Source organism: Cydia fagiglandana, chromosome 1 (assembly GCF_963556715.1).
Source record: "Cydia fagiglandana chromosome 1, ilCydFagi1.1, whole genome shotgun sequence".
Taxonomy (NCBI): Eukaryota; Metazoa; Arthropoda; class Insecta; order Lepidoptera; family Tortricidae; genus Cydia; species Cydia fagiglandana.
In genome coordinates this window covers 22,849,955-22,864,692 of record NC_085932.1, presented here as the reverse complement: position 1 = coordinate 22,864,692, position 14,738 = coordinate 22,849,955, and the positions used below count along the sequence as shown (strand labels likewise).

General features: G+C 37.1%; 2 protein-coding genes across 2 annotated transcripts; both read right to left on the bottom strand.

Moving 5' to 3' along the window:
- Positions 1–3,500: 3,500 nt before the first annotated feature.
- LOC134671247 (mucin-2-like) lies at positions 3,501–6,228 on the bottom strand. The gene is made up of 4 exons (XM_063529056.1): positions 6,068–6,228; positions 5,942–5,988; positions 5,698–5,836; positions 3,501–5,611 (listed from the first exon to the last, which is right to left on the bottom strand). Exons 1-4 carry the CDS (start codon positions 6,087–6,089, stop codon positions 3,633–3,635), a joined length of 2,187 nt encoding a protein of 728 aa, XP_063385126.1. The 5' UTR covers positions 6,090–6,228; the 3' UTR covers positions 3,501–3,632.
- Positions 6,229–9,326: 3,098 nt separating this feature from the next.
- On the bottom strand, positions 9,327–12,138 carry LOC134671240 (UV excision repair protein RAD23 homolog). Its single transcript, XM_063529043.1, has 4 exons — positions 12,107–12,138; positions 11,815–11,855; positions 10,590–10,728; positions 9,327–10,137 (listed from the first exon to the last, which is right to left on the bottom strand). The coding sequence occupies exons 1-4, from the start codon at positions 12,135–12,137 to the stop codon at positions 9,485–9,487; spliced, it is 864 nt and encodes a 287-aa protein (XP_063385113.1). The 5' UTR covers position 12,138; the 3' UTR covers positions 9,327–9,484.
- Between the last annotated feature and the right edge of the window lie 2,600 nt (positions 12,139–14,738).

The window sequence follows — 14,738 nt, the reverse complement described above, 5'->3', positions numbered from 1 at the left end:
TGCCGGGCTACGTTTAGGCATATCAAATAAGTAGGGTGTGATATTCCTAGGCAGATCATGAAACGCCGGCATTTCATGATATGCCTAGCGAACACAAGCCATATCGTGCAAACCTCACGGGGTGATTTTCCTAGGCAGATCATGAAACGCCGGCACATCATGATCTACCTAGCGAACACCAGCCATATCGTGCAAGCCTCAAGGGGTGATATTCCTAGGCAGATCATGAAACGCCGGTATTTCATGATATGCCTAGCGAACATCAGCCATATCGTGCAAACCTCACGGGATGATTTTCCTAGGCAAATCATGAAACGCCGGCATTTCATGATGTGCCTAGCGAACATCAGCCATATCGTGCAAGCCTCAAGGGGTGATATTCCTAGGCAGATCATGAAACACCGGCATTTCATGATATGCCTAGCGAACACCAGCCATATCGTGTAAACCTCACGGAGTGATTTTCCTAGGCAAATCATGAAACGCCGGTATTTCATGATCTGCCTAGCGAACACCGGCCATATCGTGCTAGCCTCAAGGGGTGTTCCGTTCTTAACGTTTAGTTTTTAAGTAATTAATCAAATTTCTGCGCGCTTCTACCGTTTATCGATGCAAAGCCAAAACGCACTTCACAACGATACAATATTGACATTTTACCCAATAGAATCGTCCGAAACTCTCGGGCGGCACGCTCAGGACGAGCCTCAGCAGCGCCTCTGTTGGCGAAAAAGAGAACTAGCGACACGCCGCGGCATGCGGATCGACCACTATCGATTTAAATCACATTATATGTATTAAGCCTCCAAAACGAAGTGTTTTAGTGATATATCGTGCGTGACAAAAGGCCTAAGACTGTTTAACGTACCGCCGGCCGGCGTGTGAAAGAGGAGAAGGTGCTGAACGTAAAGAAAGAACTAGTGGCATCGAAAGGATTCCGCCATTGCTGCAGTATCAGGTCAGTCCAGTGCGTGATATCCTTTGGTTATTTTATCGTGTTATACCGTTTATTACCGGTGAGTATAGATATTTATGCTCGATCCTGAATGTTGTGAATTGGCATTGCATCTCATTCCAAAACCGCGTCATTTTTCAACAAGGGGTGATATTCCTAGGCAGATCATGAAACGCCGGCATTTCATGATATGCCTAGTGAACACCAGCCATATCGTGCAAACCTCACAGGGTGATATTCCTAGGCAGATCATGAAACGCCGGCATTTCATGATATGCCTAGCGAACACCAGCCATATCGTGCAAACCTCACAGGGTGATATTCCTAGGCAGATCATTCCTAGCGAACACCAGCTATATCGTGCAATCCTCACGAGGTTATTTTACGATGCGCCCGGTATGAAGCTAGGAATATCAACGAATGCCAATGCTCTGATCGATCTGCCGCCTCTTTTATAAGGCAGATCGTGATATGCCTGGGCAAATCTTAGTCAGATCATGAAATGGCGGCGTTTCATGATATACCTAGGAATATCTCGATATGCCCGGTTTTACGATCTGCCGCCGACATATACATTTTCAAAATTACTATTGCTGCTACGTGTACTAAACCCATACATAATATATCTACCGTAAGTTACTCGTACCCGCAGAAGCATACAAATTGAAATGCAAAATGTACCGAAGCTTTGAATGGAATGCGGGTCATTGTGATGTAATGTTCAAGAGATTCATGGCGCACGGTAAACTGGGCCAAATACTGTTGAGAAGAATCATACCTTTTTTCACACATAGTTTAATTAAAGACAAATAATCCACAATAATACTTGACATCCGCAGTAATACCCACTCTTACCCTATTTCATGCTAAAACATAGTAGTTTTAATATATTGCCACTCGTTGCGAATTTCCTACTTTTCGCACTTGTATCGTTATGAATCTTCTTGATGAAAACTTTACTGAAAGCATATTCACTTCCATAATATATACCTACTCACTATAATTATATTATGTGGACTTGTGGAGTTACTAGACTAGACTTGAGCAAAGTATGCCAAATGTTATCAACTTGTAAGGAATGTATCGCGGTGAAGCTAAACGCTGCAATTTATATGTTACCTTTACCACAAGTGGCTACGTTCTTTGGTCACATGACATTGTATTTGACACTGTCAGTTTGATTTAGACGACGCGAGAACTCGCATGCGAGTTTCATTACATTGCGGGTTTTGATCGGTCGGTTAAATTGAACGTAACCAACAGTCCGCAATGTAACTAAAATCGCATGCGATCGGGCGCCGTCTAAATCAGCCCTTGCTTAGATGAGTCAAGTTCTTTGAACACTTTGCCTCTTCCCTTGACCATTACTTATTTTAACTATGGCGTTGTTTTTGGCATTGAATTTTTATCAAATATTATGCAACATCATAAGATGATTTAATTAAGTATTCTTATTATACGTCGAACGGCATTTTTAGCAGATAGAGGCACTATCCGCATCCGCAATATCGTGTCCGTAAAGAGACCTTGAAATATGTTGTGATCGGAAATCAAACCCGGAAAGACTTGTACTAATAGACCAATTTGCTAATCCAATATAATTAAACACTTACTCCTATATACACATCCAAGTTTGTTATAAAATAAGGTGTAAGTATAAACAAACAATAATAGGGTATCTCCTTACACGAAAACACACGTGTGGGGTGTCGTTAGCTAGGTCTTTTAAAACGAATAGATGTCTTCAGTATCAACTAAGGTACATCGTAAATTACATCGTAACATGTTAGGTTTTTAACAAATATTGAATATAATTCCATTTATTGGTAAACAGTCCTTCACCCGGTAACAGTAGGTACGTGGCGTCAACACGTCGTCAGAATGTTTTCTCCGAGATGAACTAGCTAAACCGGCAACTTGCTTGGCCAAGTTCAATGCAATGCGAATGAGGTCACGCCGCTAATAACATACAAGTATACTCGTAGTATCGTAAGGCGTGCCGAAGCACCTTGTAGACAGCTACCTTACTAGAAGTAAATCGCTTAGCTTAGAAGATATAATATAAGAATTTTATTTAGTTGGATTATTCGGACTTCAGAAGAAAAAGGTGTAAAAACTGAAAAAACTGTCAAAACGGAAAACTGAGTGGTGAAATTTTCAAAGTAACAGGACTCTCGGGGAGACATTTTTAGTAGAGGATAATCGTCTGATGTTTCAATATTTAAAATTATGTTTATTTATTAAACATCATTTTCTTAACTCCTACCCTCTCTGACCTACGTATTTAGTATTTTATTACTTTACTACAATATTTATTTACTTTATAAAATATAAGCTACTATGTTAAATCAGTACCAAAGACACCCGTCATTTTTAATCGATTACAAAAAAGGAGGCGTTTATCAATTCGACCGTTTCATACCATTATATCGATTATACTGGCTGAGTTCACTAAAATATCAATATGCGGCAGAATTTAGATGCACATAAATTAAATTTCCATGCATGTGTGATTACAATTTACAACCGATATTCAAATCTCTTGTAATTGGACACTTAATGTTAGTTTTATCCGATAAAAATCAGGACTCCGTTAATGTACCTACCTTGACATTACCGCTCCCACGCTACGAGTTCTCTGTCATAATACATAATCTCATTGTTAAGTAGATAGATAAAGCTAGCCTTCGACATGACGTCCATAAAATTGCTTATAAGGACCCAAAGGACGAAAACGATAACGATAACGACGACGAGGCCTTGAAAACGGAAATCCTGGAGGATAATGACTGGTGTATCTTAATGCTTGTATATGTTTCTTTCTCCTGAAAGGAAGATGGCCGTATTTGCTCCTAAGAATCTGATAATAGTCCCTCGTTTCTCCTTTAACTGTTGTTGCCCAGGTGGCCACTATATCGCATCCAGGATGTCCACATCCTTTCCATGGCGTTGACGACTGGACTGTTGTCGTAGTCATTGTAGTTGTATCAGACTTTGTTGTATTTGTCATTGCACTAGTTAACTCAGTAGACACACTAGTATTAGGTGTTGTGATTGTAGTTGTAGTAGATGGCGTCGACGGCGTCGTTTCCATTGTTGATATAGGAGTAGATGTTGAACACGTGCATCCTCTACCAGTGGTTACACTCGATGCCTCAGTAGATAAAGTAGTCGTTGATGTACTAGGAGTTGTAATGGTTGTCGATGTAGTATGTGTGGTGGTACTAGGTGTGGTCGATGTTGTTGTGGTGGTATCAGTAGGCGCTGAACAAGTGCATGCTTTAAATGACTCCGTAGACAAAGTAGTAGGATTGGTACTAGGAGTTGTAACGGTTACTGATGTACTAGCTGTAGTAGTAGTACTAGGTGTGGTGGCTATTGTTGTAGTAGTACTAGGTGTGGTGACTATTGTTGTAGTAGTACTAGGTGTGGTGGCTATTGTTATAGTAGTACTAGGTGTGGTGGCTATTGTTGTAGTAGTACTAGCTGTGGTCCCTGCCGTTGTAGTGGTGATTATAGGCGTTGAACACGTGCATGCTCTACCATCGATTACACTAGAAGCGTCAGTAGATAAAATAGTCGATGTACTGGGAGTTGTAATGGTTGTTGATGTAGTAGGTGTGGTGGTACTAGGTGTGGTCGATGTTGTGGTGGTATCAGTAGGCGGTGAACAAGTGCATGCTTTAAATGACTCCGTAGACACAGTAGTTGTATTGGTACTAGGAGTTGTAACGGTTACTGATGTACTAGAAGTAGTAGTAGTACTAGGTGTGGTGGCTATTGATGTAGTAGTACTAGGTGTGGTGACTATTGTTGTAGTAGTACTAGCTGTGGTTACTGCCGTTGTAGTGGTAATTAGAGGCGTTGAACACGTGCATGCTTTAGGTGACTCAGTAGACACAGTAGTCATAGGAGTATTAGGGGTTGTTTCAGACTCTGTTGTATTTGTCGTTGCACTAGTGTCTACTACACTAGTATTAGGTGTTGTGATTGTAGTTGTAGTAGATGGCGTCGACGGTGTCGTTTCCATTGTTGATGTAGGAGTAGATGTTGAACACGTGCATCCTCTATAATTGGTTACACTAGATGCCTCAGTAGATAAATTAGTCGTAGATGTACTAGGAGTATTGGTTGTCGATGTAGTAGGTGTAGTGGTACTAGGTGTTGTTGAAGTGGTAATAGCATTCGTTGAACACGTGCATGCTTTAAAAGCCTCGGTAGACAAAGTAGTAGTTGTAGTAATAGGAGTTGTAGTGGTAGGCGATGTAGTTGTTGTAGTCTTTGCCGTTGTAGTGGTAATAGGAGACGCTGAACACGTGCATGCTTTAAATGACCCCGTGGATAAAGTGGTCTCATTTTTTGTAGATGAAGAGGATAACGGATCTGTGATTTGACGTCTATATTCGAACCCGCGTGTGAGAACGTTTATCAGTGGGTTTTCTGATATTGCACTGATAAACATGGCAGCATCCGTTGTTTCATCAGGTGGTTTCAAATAAAATTTTGACATTGTTTTAACATTTACAGGGAGATTTGTAAGGTAATCATCATCATCATAAATATATGAGACTGTAGTAGTATCACTGGGTGTGAATAATGATTTACGCGCTGATATAGTGGTTGTATTTACACACTCTTCTCGGCTGATTTCCCTGTATTCTGAAAAAGTAATTTCGTGCATGATTAATTAATTAGGGTTATTATTAAAATTAAGTTTTGTTTTTCAATTTTGAAATTGGACGAACCTGTTTTAAAATCACAGTTGTATTCTAACATGTCACACAAGTCACCGAACGTTCGTCGTATTGAAGTCTTTTCATTTTGTCCACAAACAGGAATCCACGTATGGTTACAAATTTCTGATTGCACGCAAGCGTCAAGTGGCTAAAATTTGAAGCAAATTGTTGTTTTTTTTAATCATTATAAGTTACATATGTGTAACTATTACAATTATAATTTTATTAAATTAAAATAAGTATATTCTCCTACTTGTATAAAGTGTGTGCATGATGGTCTACTTGTACGAATAATATACACTGAAATAAAAATATTAAATCAGACAAAGTAAAAATGTACAACATAATGCGAAAAATATACAAGTCTTATTACACTTACGAATTACAAGTATGGTTTTCATGTTTTTCTTCCATAGTTTTATTGTAGTAAGATCAAATAATCGGTTTTACACGCCTTTACTTTGCTTCACTCCATATGTTTTATTATATATTTATTTTTAACGCTCCGAACCAATCGTGACTATTTTTATGACAACTATAAATTTCAGCCGGGTAAACAATTTTCAATGTAATAAGGGTCCTGATTATATTTAATAATTATAGTCCATTGAGACAATACTATTTTTTATACAAATTATAGAAATCTATAAAACAAGAGCAATAAAAAATAAGACGTTTGCCATACCTACACCAAGAATTTAGCTGTTAAGTATAATCTCTGCCATTGTAGCAGGTCCATAGCAGGAGTTTTTTTTAATTTATTAGGGTTCCGTACCTCAAAAGGAAAAAAACGGAACCCTTATAGGATCACTCGTGCGTCTGTCTGTCTGTCTGTCTGTCTGTCCGTCTGTCACAGCCTATTTTCTCCGAAACTACTGGACCAATTAAGTTGAAATTTGGTACACATATGTAAGTTTGTGACCCAAAGACGGACATGTAACGTAAACAAATGAATTTTAAACATGGGGGCCACTTTTGGGGGGTAAATGAGAAAATCAAAAAATATAGTTTTTCAAACTATATCGTGTTACATATCAAATGAAAGAGCTCAATGTAAGAATCTCAAAGATATTTAATTTATAATTTTAGAATAAACAGTTTAGAAGTAATTCAAGAAAATAGGCAAAAAATTACCATCTCCGAAACTACTGGGTCTAAAATTTTGAAAACAATACATAAAATATGTCTTTACCTATAGATGACAGGAAAACCTATTAGAAATATGTAGTCAAGCGTGAGTCGGACCAATTACTTAGTTTTTGATCCGACCCCTACGGGTTTTTTAAAGGCAATTCACTCGCGTTTCACATATATAAAAAACTGGTCAAGTGCGAGTCGGACTCGCGTTTCAAGGGTTCCGTACATCACACAATTTTCAACAATTTTTTTTTTGTACGTGTAACGTGACGTGAGTGAAACGTCTTGAAAAACCCGAATGAGTCAATCAAGTTTTCAACACATGTAATATGAAGTTTTCTGGCGTGGTGGCTTAGGTATATCTCTGCAAATATGCAAAGCTTAGATAGGAAATTAAATGCCGAACAATAGTACAAGTGTCTAAATGCGAAACTGAAGACCGAGCTCCGCCAGGCGTGTCTCACTCCGCGATTTCGTCGCTTTGCTACAGGTAGCTAAAAGTACATCCGTTCGACCCCAATTTTGGGGTTTGCCATAAGCCGCGCGTGGCGCTGTCGCCACCTAGCGGCCATATCTGTGCTGATCGTGACAGACGCGTTTTGTTAGAGAGTGAGTCTTCTGTACCTAGTACTATTATTTATTCTGTGGCTCCGCTAGAGCTTAAAACTCGGAGCGTCCGACGGGTCGCGCTTCCTACAACTTCCGCAAGTGTTTTAAAAGCTAAGGCCGAAGAGAGATAATACCTACAAGGTGGCCAAAAAATACGCACATTCCCGTAGCTAGGGAGGTTTTGGGATTATACCTACTGAGCAACATTTACTATGGGACCCGAAATCGCGAAAAAAAATGTATCCTCCCATAGAAAACGGACCAGCCAAAACGTATGAAACAGCCAAATTTTTCTTCGCGATTTCGGGGTAGCACGTCGGCAACGGGAATACACTTAGTTTATTTTTTGGCCACCCTGTATAGTGCTTTTTAAAACACGTGACAATACCTAATAACCTAATCAATCAGTACTACAAGTACCATTGCGGCTGTGTGCCAGATACAGCCTAGTCGCATTTTTTTATCTACAGTCCAACTCACGCTTGAAGCTAAAGGCACGCCTCTTCGGGACGCTTCGGGTCTTCGGCCTTATGCGGATATCGGCCTAGGGCCTTCGCAATAGCTGTCTACATCATCCCTGTGTGTCCCTAAAAAAACCTAAACCGCATTTTTGTTTTTAAATCCGACTCACGCTTGACTCTAGATTTCTAATAAGTTTTCCTGTCATCTTTAGGTAAAGGACTATTTTGTGTATTTTTTTTCAGAATTTTAGACTTAGTAGTTTCGGAGATAGAGGGGGGGGAATGGTCATTTTTTGTCTATTTTCTTGAATAACTTCTAAAAATTTTATCGTAAATTTATAAAAAAAATATATTTGAGATTTTCACAATGAGCTCTTTCGTTTGATATGTAACACGACATAGTTTGCAAAACTTTGATTTTTAATTTTATGGTTTACCCCCCAAAAGTGGCCCCTATGTTTAAAATTCATTTGTTGACGTTACATATCCGTTTTTGGGTCACAGACTTACATATGTGTACGAAATTTCAACTTAATTGGTCCAGTAGTTTCGGAGCAAATTGGCTGTGACAGACGGACGGACAGACAGACACACGAGTGATCCTATAAGGGTTCCGTTTTTTCCTTTTGAGGTACGGAACCCTAAAAAATATATTGGAAAAAAATTATTAATGTACGGAACTCTTGGAACGCGAGTCCGACTCGCACTTGGCTGGTTTTTAGCATTAGAAAGAACTTGAAATTGAAAGAAGGTAGTGATCTTGAGATATCGTTTAATTGAAAAACGCTTTTTAAAAATCAATAACTATTACTTATGAAAGCAGAAGAAATGATCGTATTAAATTCATAATTGTTACATATTTGCCGTAATTTATTTTTAAAATGTGTTTTTCAATTAAAAGACACATCAAGATTGTTAGAAAGAATTCCTCTAAAGAAAACGTACTATACGTACTGTTGGATTGTAATGAAACTTTGCACATACAATGACATGAGGTACAATCTATGCCTATAATTATTAAGCAACTCCAGCTTATAAAACAAACGAAATAGAGCAAAAACAAGTTTGGTATGAAAAACTTAAAATCGCTGAAATTTTTTAACTATGTTACCTGAAGCTACATAACTAATTACTGGCATAGATATACCTTATCCTATAGTATGTATAAAGTATCAGAGCAAGCTCGCCAGTCGTTTCATAATGAGAGCGTAACGTTTGTATGGAGAACCGAGCTTGATGCGGACTCTTAAGTAGGTACAGTCGCCATCAGATATATCGGAGCGGCCAAGGCGCTCACAAATATCCGAACATATCTATTGTCAAGGCGTTAGAGTGTGTGTTCAGATATTGTGAACACCTTGGCCGCTCCGATGTATCTGATGGCGACTGTACGCGCAGTACCAGCACCAGTGGGTGCATGTTTACAGAAGACCGATAATTACGGTAGGTACTAAAATAATAAATAGCCATGTATACATTTAATATTAAAATATCGCACATTGACAGTGTTTGTTATGAGGATCTCTAAAGATCAATTACTTATATTAGTTATATTATATCCACCCAACTCGTTCGTAATTTGAGGATATTCATGTGGGTATTAGACCTTTTACTAATTTCATATATAATTTTCCATTTCTCCAAACCGTCTCCTTTCTTAATATGACTGTAGATATTCTCGCCGTAGTAGTAGTAGTAGGAGTAGTAGTAGTAGTAGTAGTAGTAAGAGTAGGAGTAGTAGTAGGAGTAGTAGTAGTAGGAGCAGGGGTAGTAGTAGGAGCAGGAGTAGCAATAGAAGTAGTAGTAGTTGGAGCAGGAGTAGTAGTAGGAGCGGGAGTAGTAGTAGAAGTAGTAGTAGGAGCAGGAGTAGTAGTAGGAGCAGGAGTAGTAGTAGGAGCAAGAGTATTAGTAAGAGCAGGAGTAATAGTAGGAGCAGGATAAGTAATAGGAGCAGGAGTAGTAGTAGGAGTAGTCATAGTAGGAGCAGGAGTAGTAGTAGTAGGAGCAGGAGTCGTAGAAGTAGTAGGGGTCGTAGTAAGAGTAACAGTGGTTTCAGGTAGCCACAATGTTGGATTCCTTAACCGAAACCCTTTCAAAGTAACCGTCGTCTTTGCTTCCACCCTTTCTTCATTCATATTCTGCAATATATTTTTATTATATCTTCTTGGGCTACTATAAATATCTACTGGCATTTTGTTTTTTATTTGTTGAAAACATTCTGAATAATTAACTGGTACGAAGTCTAAAAGCAAATAAAACATTTAGTCTATTTCACTTCCACAATAAGTTATACGTTTCGTATCAAGATATATAGTTAGTAGTTGGACAGTCATGCTAAAAATCTAAAGCCTTTAAACGAGCAATTTTTGTATATATACGAGTACATTTTGTATTTATATTTCAGGGATCTCGAAAACGACTTCGATTTCTATGAAATTTGCTATATCGAGGTTTCGAGCAAAGTTCGGTCTCCCAGATATTAGGTAATTAAATGAACTACCTATAATCAACACTAGAACTTTTATTCATAGCCATTTAAATCTGTGACTCTGTGACTGCAAATCCCTGCTGTTACATGTGATTTAAATGTGCTCATTTTCATTGTATTTAAAAAAATACACCTACAATCACCATTTAAGAATTATATCGATAAGCGAAATTAAAAAGAGAAGGTAACTAATAAAAATATTGAACCTCTATGACCGTCGCAATTTAACTCAAACAAGTCACATTCGTCGTTGAAAATCCGGAGTTCGGAATTCTTCTTATCCTGTCCGCAAACCGTTAACCGTGTGTGGTTGCAGATTTCAGCCAGAACACAATGATGAAGTGGCTGAAATAATAACATACAGCAAGCCTATTATGGATCACTTTATCCACATTAATCCACGTGATAAAACAACTGTCACTTTTTAACTCGGGATAGAAAGAGACGGTGAGCAAAATCCGTCAGTTAACTGATGTGAAAACAGCTCGATTAGTATATTTTAGTTACTTCCATAGCATTATGGCATATGGTATTTTACTGTGGGGCGGTGCTTCAGAGATAAATACCATTTTTGTTCTGCAGAAGCGGGCTATTCGAGCAATATATAAATTGAACCATAGAGACTCACTTAGAGATAAATTCAAGGAAATTGACATAATGACAGTGCACTGTCAATATATTTATGAGAATATTCTGTATGTACATAAAAATATTGTTAATTTTAGGAAAAATTGTGACATTCATAATATTAATACTAGAAATAAACATAAGCTCGCAGTGCCCTTCACACGGCTCCATAAAATTAAAAAATCATTCATGGGTAATTGTGTAAGATTTTATAATAAACTTCCAAACCATATTACTGAATTATCAATTAATAAATTTAAAAATTATGTAAAGCGTAAACTTATTTCTAAAGCTTATTATACCACACAAGACTACATGAGTGATAAAACAACGTGGGATTAATGGTGACTCGAAATAGATAATTCAATGTATGTACTTCTTTGTTAAGTTTTATTGACATTTGTTATTGACATTTAGATTTTATTCTAGAAACATTCTAGACTAGTATTTTTTATACAATTTTTTTTATGTTTGACGATCTTTTTGTGAAATTCTTAGTATTAAATTTGATCTGTATAATAATCCAATATTACTATGGAATAATATTAACTTCAATAAATTGCTCTGATAATTAGCTTAAGATAATATATTATTATGTAAAACGTTCATAAGTGCTTGTTACTAGGCCTACATGAATAAAGTATTTTTGACTTGACTTGACTTGACGGACACCGTTTTATCACGCTGTCACGTAGACAAATACGACTATCATATCCGTACTGGACACCGACATTATATTTTTTTTTGTTTTTTATTATACTATTTGTAGTATGACAAAAATATTTGCAACTAGAAAATACTTACTGTTATAAAATGTTGACGGGATTGGATTATTAAAATAGTTACTGAAAGTTGAAAGAAAATTTAAAGTAAATTTTATTTACACATCGGCTATCATAATGGTTTCATTGTTCATAATTAAATATATGTATACATACTTAACATTCATAAGATTAATTTCTCGGACAAATAGGACAAGTGCACACATTCTTAAGGACCTCGGAAAAATATTTCCTGCTCACTAGAGAGTCCAGAGGTATTTTGTCATTAATATATCATTAATATCTATTCTTAGCAAGATTGAGTAATTACTTACCAATAATAAAGCTTACAAAAACGCATTTCATCGTGCTCTATGGTACATATTGCAATTCAAAATCATAAAACGACACATGTAGTTAGAGTGCCAATATTCAAGCTTAGAACATTTCACAATCAAATAAATATACCTACCTACAATACTTGTTTATTTTAAAGCATATAAACTTTAACTGCTTTTTGGGGAGTTAAGCAAATCTCAAACCCATAACATATATTGATACTTATTCTTTTTTGTGTTTTTTAAGTACTAATTTAGATTTTACTTGACCTAAATATATACCGATTCATCGTATGCAATTCTAAAATCAAATTAAGCAAGCAACGTAAATTTCACTAGTAAATGTTATATACTTAAATAAATAAACATATCAACCTAGCCTAGCCCCGAATAATAACTAAACAAAGCTTGTAATTGAATCGCTTTACTTCAAACTCGGGTAGATACATCTGGCAGATTATGCGATTTTGGTATTAAGGGGCTCCCCCAAGCCAATGACCTTCGATTTGAATCCCTTAGTTTTCTAATGTTTTTTTGTAGCTTATTATATTAACAGCAACGACTTTAAGCTATTTGGCATCAAAGTTGAACAGTTTTAGGTTAAAAAACTGGTTTTCTGGCAATAACTTTTGTGTTAATTAGTTTAAAATTAAAACCCTGGACACGTTTTTCGAGACGTCAAAGACGAAACCAAATATGTAGATTTCGTACATGTACAGACCCTTCACTGCAAACTAGATACGAAAAAAGTGTTTTTTAAACAATGTTTAAAAAATGCATAAAAAAATAAGTATTCATTTCTTTCAAAATCCGGTGGACAAAACCGGAGATAAAAGATTGAAAAACCGGTAACCGTTTGTCTTATAAATCTATCTGTAGTGCAAAAAAAGGTGATACGATTCAAAAACCGATCTCGGGTAGAAAAGGTAGATATTTGCTGAGGGCGTCGAATGGATTTAATTTACCAGAGTTTGAAGTAAACCGACACAATTTTGGTACTAGACGACGATAATGGGTACTTACTTATACGTTATAAGTAGGTATAGTGTCATTCTATGGAACTTGCTAACTATGTAAACAAACCGCCATATTGAAACTGTCAAAAATGATGAATTTACTAGTGACGTTTGTTTACATAGTTAGCAAGTTCCATTATTCCATAGAAGGACACTTTAACTCTGGAATTATTCTTAATAAACACACATATAAAATAATTGCCCTTATTATTCGAACCAGCTTCGTAGGGAATCCTCCCTAGTACCAACTATATGTATACTTAGGCTAGAAGGATTACAAAAAAACCGGGCAAGTGCGAGTCGGACTCGCGCACAAAGGGTTCCGTACCATAAAGCAAAAAAAAAAACGGAACAAAATGCAAAAAGAAAACGGTCACCCATCCAAGTACTGACCACGCCCGACGTTGCTTAACTTTGGTCAAAAATCACGTTTGCTGTATGGGAGCCCCACTTAAATCTTTATTTTATTCTGTTTTTAGTATTTGTTGTTATAGCGGCAACAGAAATACATCATCTGTGAAAATTTCAACTGTCTAGCTATCACAGTTCGTAAGATACAGCCTGGTGACAGACAGACGGACGGACGGACGGACGGACGGACGGACAGCGAAGTCTTAGTAATAGGGTCCCGTTTTACCCTTTGGGTACGGAACCCTAAAAAATATATCATTTAGGAAAAATAACTAATAGGTACCTAACTTCTTTTTTACATGCGGCATTTGAATTACTATATCCATAATAACTGGGGTTCTTAAAGTGCTGGTTTTTAAAGGGCCGGCAACTCGCATGTAAGGACTCTGAAGTTGCAGGCATCCATAGGCTACGGTGACTGCTTACAATCAGGCGGGCCGTATGTTTTTTGCCACCGACGAGGTAATAAATTATCGACACAACTTGATTAAAGTGATCGATGTGATATATTCCAAGCCGCCAATCTAAACAAGTCCGACAGGAAGTGGATCGGTCTTCGCGGAACTAGGCCGGAAGCGGTCGAGTGCATGACCTACCAATGTCACGTCGAGGCGAGCGGGTTTGGTTCTCGGCTTGAAACAACCCAACACGCCTTGCCTACGAATAGCGACCAGACAGATATCTAATAACAATATAGAAACACGTGATCGCCTGACTGCCATATTGTTTTGGACTTGAACTTAAAGGCAATCGACCGCCCGTACTCCTAGCGAGGACCGATTGACCCTCAGCAAAAAGCATAAAAGAAAAAAAAAAAAACTGCATGATATTCCTACCACCCACCAAGCGTTTTCGCTTTGACCTTTGTGATTTTTAAATACTACGTTTTTAGTTTAAGATGTCTCCAATATTTATTTATTATTATTTATTTAGCCAAATACAAAACAATAAGTTAAAGAGAAAAAATAATATTTGCTATGAACATACCTATACCAGTCCCAGTGGGAGTTAAACTACATTTGAATTAACAAGGAAGAGAAACTAAACTATTACAAGGAAAAACATGACCAAGATATTACCTACTGCTAATGAAAGGATTTTATAAAAAAAAAATATTATTAATAGTTCACAAGCACGTTACGTTATCAAGAGTATTATGATAATGTGCTTTAAAACATTTTTATAAATCCGATTTTAAGTAA